This window comes from Homalodisca vitripennis, unplaced genomic scaffold (assembly GCF_021130785.1).
Source record: "Homalodisca vitripennis isolate AUS2020 unplaced genomic scaffold, UT_GWSS_2.1 ScUCBcl_4293;HRSCAF=10388, whole genome shotgun sequence".
Lineage (NCBI taxonomy): Eukaryota > Metazoa > Arthropoda > Insecta > Hemiptera > Cicadellidae > Homalodisca > Homalodisca vitripennis.
The window spans coordinates 4689-7664 of NW_025780413.1; the positions used below are offsets into that span (position 1 = coordinate 4689).

The following is a 2976-nucleotide window of genomic DNA, read 5'->3' on the forward strand; positions in this document are numbered from 1 at the left end:
GGGAAAGTCCAATAAGTGGGCCTATTTTGCAGGCAAAAGCGCTAGATTTCCATAAATCTTTTGGCGATGGCGATGAACCTTTTACCGCTAGTTCCGGGTGGTTTAATGCGATGGAAGAACCGTTATGGAGTGCGGCAACTTAATATATCTGGGGAAAAACTTTCAGGTAATGAAACTGATGTGACAGTTTTTGAAGAAAAAATAAGAAAATTGATTTTGAGTGAGGGTCTTACATTCCGATCAAATATTCAACTGTGATGAGACAGGCCTTAACTTCAGAATGTTGCCCTCAAAAACTTTTAGCCAGTCAGCAGGAAAACATCAGCTCCTGGGTATAAGAAATCTAAAGATCGAGTTACAGTTTTTAGGATGTGCCAATGCTGCAGGAAGTTTTGAAACTCAAACCAGTTGTAATAGGCAAGTATAAAAAGCCACGTGCTTTTAAAAAATACTAATGTGGACACATTTCCCAGCACATACACAAACCAGAAAAACGCATGGATGGACTCGCGGATTTTCAAACAATGGTTTTTTTGAGGAATTCGTTCCAGTCGTTGAAGCTTTCTTGGAGAACAAAAAACTCCCTCGCAAGGCCCTTCTTATTCTTGACAACGCTTCGTCCCATCCAGATGCTGATGAGCTAGTCAGCGATGGCCATTAGAGCCTTATTTTTGCCTCCAAACGTTACTGCCCTCATCCAGCCTCTAGACCAGGGAGTTCTAGAAAACTTTTAAGCGAAACTACAAAAAGAGGCTGCTTAGAAATCTACTGGAGAAGCTAGAGGACGGGCTGGGTGTCACTGATGCTCTCAAGTTAATCACAATGAAAGATGTTGTCTACTGGGTGTCAGAAGCTTGGGATAACGTTAGGGAGGACACTATAAGAAGGTCATGGCGCAAACTTTTCGGAATTGAAAAGGCAAGCCGCCAAGAGACAGCTGCTCCTGAAAACCAGCCAAGAGCATGTCCTCCTGAAAATGAAGAGCTTGTGAATCTTTGTAACCACCTTCCAGTGGCTGAGCCCATCAGTGCAGAGGACATCAGTGAATGGATCAATGGAGATGAGGATCAGGCCCTAACTGATGACGTGATTATCCAGATGCTCAACCAACCAGAAGATGATGACAAGTAAGTTTTTGATTTTTTATTTATGCAAAATTTTAACATAAAAACATAATCCAACATCAATTTTTTAACACAACTACAGTATATTTGTTACACTTTAGTTAAAATGTTTGCCCATTCATCAATCCCAAAAAACTAATTTCATACCAATTCCAACTGCTGCCTTTTGATTGCGTTACGGTTACGTAAAACAAAAGTTTTTTTTACAGCGATGAACCTGATGGGGCGACTGAGAAAATATCACATACAGAAGGTCTAAGAACGATCGAGGGAGCACTGGCATACATTGAACAACAAGAAACCGCAACAACAAACGATTTAGTTTGGCTGCGACGCTGGCGCAAACAGGGCGGCTAGCCTAAGATCCTCTAATCTAAGTCAAAAAACAATAACTGATTTCTTTGGGAAAAAAGATTAGCTTACTTTGTTTATTTTTGTACAATGTACAGTAAATTAATTTTCATTTCTTTGATTTAATTTTGTAAACAGGAATACTGTACTGTAACTAAACTTCTGTACATTGTGTAGCCTATATCATACGTATTCAGTTGTGCAATAAATTGAGTGTTATATTAAAACAGTGTTTAGTATTGTGAGTGTTAACCGTTTCCTCTCACGTTTTATTGCGTACTAATAACATTTCTTGTACTAATAAACTAAACAACAGTTCAGTTAATAACTTTTGTTCATGTTTTAGTATATCTTGAGCTATTTTTAGCCCCGGTAACGATTTTTAGGTTACGTTCCGTGTTATCCGAGGTTCGCCGTATCCGAGGTACCCTCGGTCCCAATTACCTCGGTTAACCGAGGTTCTACTGTATGTATTAGGGGTATATGCTTCAAGTATTAGGGCAATGTTATCTCCATTTGCTTTTCAATAACTACAGTAAAAATGCCATACTCAATGTTAAAGGAACTAACCAGATAAGATTACATTATGTGCAAACATTCACAGCTTTATACAATAAGGTAGTTGTTATAACAGCGTATAAATAGCATTTTTATTGTATTAGATGGATTATTGATTATTGGCGCAATCTACATTTAAAATTAAATTACTTTTGTATTTGCAATCTGCATTACACTACTGATTACTTTACAATAATTCAATATTTATTAAAATTTAAATGTAAACACTTGTTTCTGCCTCTTTGATGAACTTCAGCTGAAAGTGTTTAAAGCTTTTAAGTATCAGTTCAATTTATATTACGTGTCGTAGCGCAATCTGCCAGATCCAATGTAAAACACTCCAATATCATTTGAATGTAAACTAGTTTTTTAATTTGAATTCGACTTTATTTGATGAAATGAATGTGTTATGGGTGGTAAAAAGCACTCATGTAAACATGTATTGTAACAACAAATTAACAAACTATGTAGAAGAGCATGGAGAATAATTTAAGTTAAGTTTAGATTCAGTATTATGTAATGAAGTAAATGAAATATTGTTTGTAAAAATTGTAAATAGTTTTTTGGTAAATTGTTTTTATGATTGGTAATTTGTTGTGTTTGTAAGGTTGAAGTGTAATAATCCATTTTATGATTCATTAGTCCAAAATTTTAAGTTAGTTAGGAAGTTAACTTTTACAGAGTCAAGGTTTCAGTTATATAAGATCAAGTCTAAAAAAGATAAATGAATAAAATTGTGAGGTAATATAAATTATGATAAAATTACAACCTTAAAATTTATGTTTGAAGATAAGTAAAGATTTCTTTTCTGAAAACGAGTTTATATTTACCAAATATTAAGATTCTAGGCAATTTTTTCATTTAAATGATATCCCTTTTTGTTTCTAGTTTTCAACAGTGAAGATAATTCCCAGATAAATAATCCCAAGTTTACGTGGAAAAC

At 34.9% G+C, this 2976-nt stretch overlaps 1 protein-coding gene across 1 annotated transcript; it reads left to right on the plus strand.

Moving 5' to 3' along the window:
• The first annotated feature begins 731 nt into the window (after positions 1–731).
• On the plus strand, positions 732–1481 carry LOC124372895 (tigger transposable element-derived protein 2-like). The gene is made up of 2 exons (XM_046831305.1): positions 732–1127; positions 1334–1481. The coding sequence occupies exons 1-2, from the start codon at positions 823–825 to the stop codon at positions 1479–1481; spliced, it is 453 nt and encodes a 150-aa protein (XP_046687261.1). The 5' UTR covers positions 732–822.
• Positions 1482–2976: the final 1495 nt, after the last annotated feature.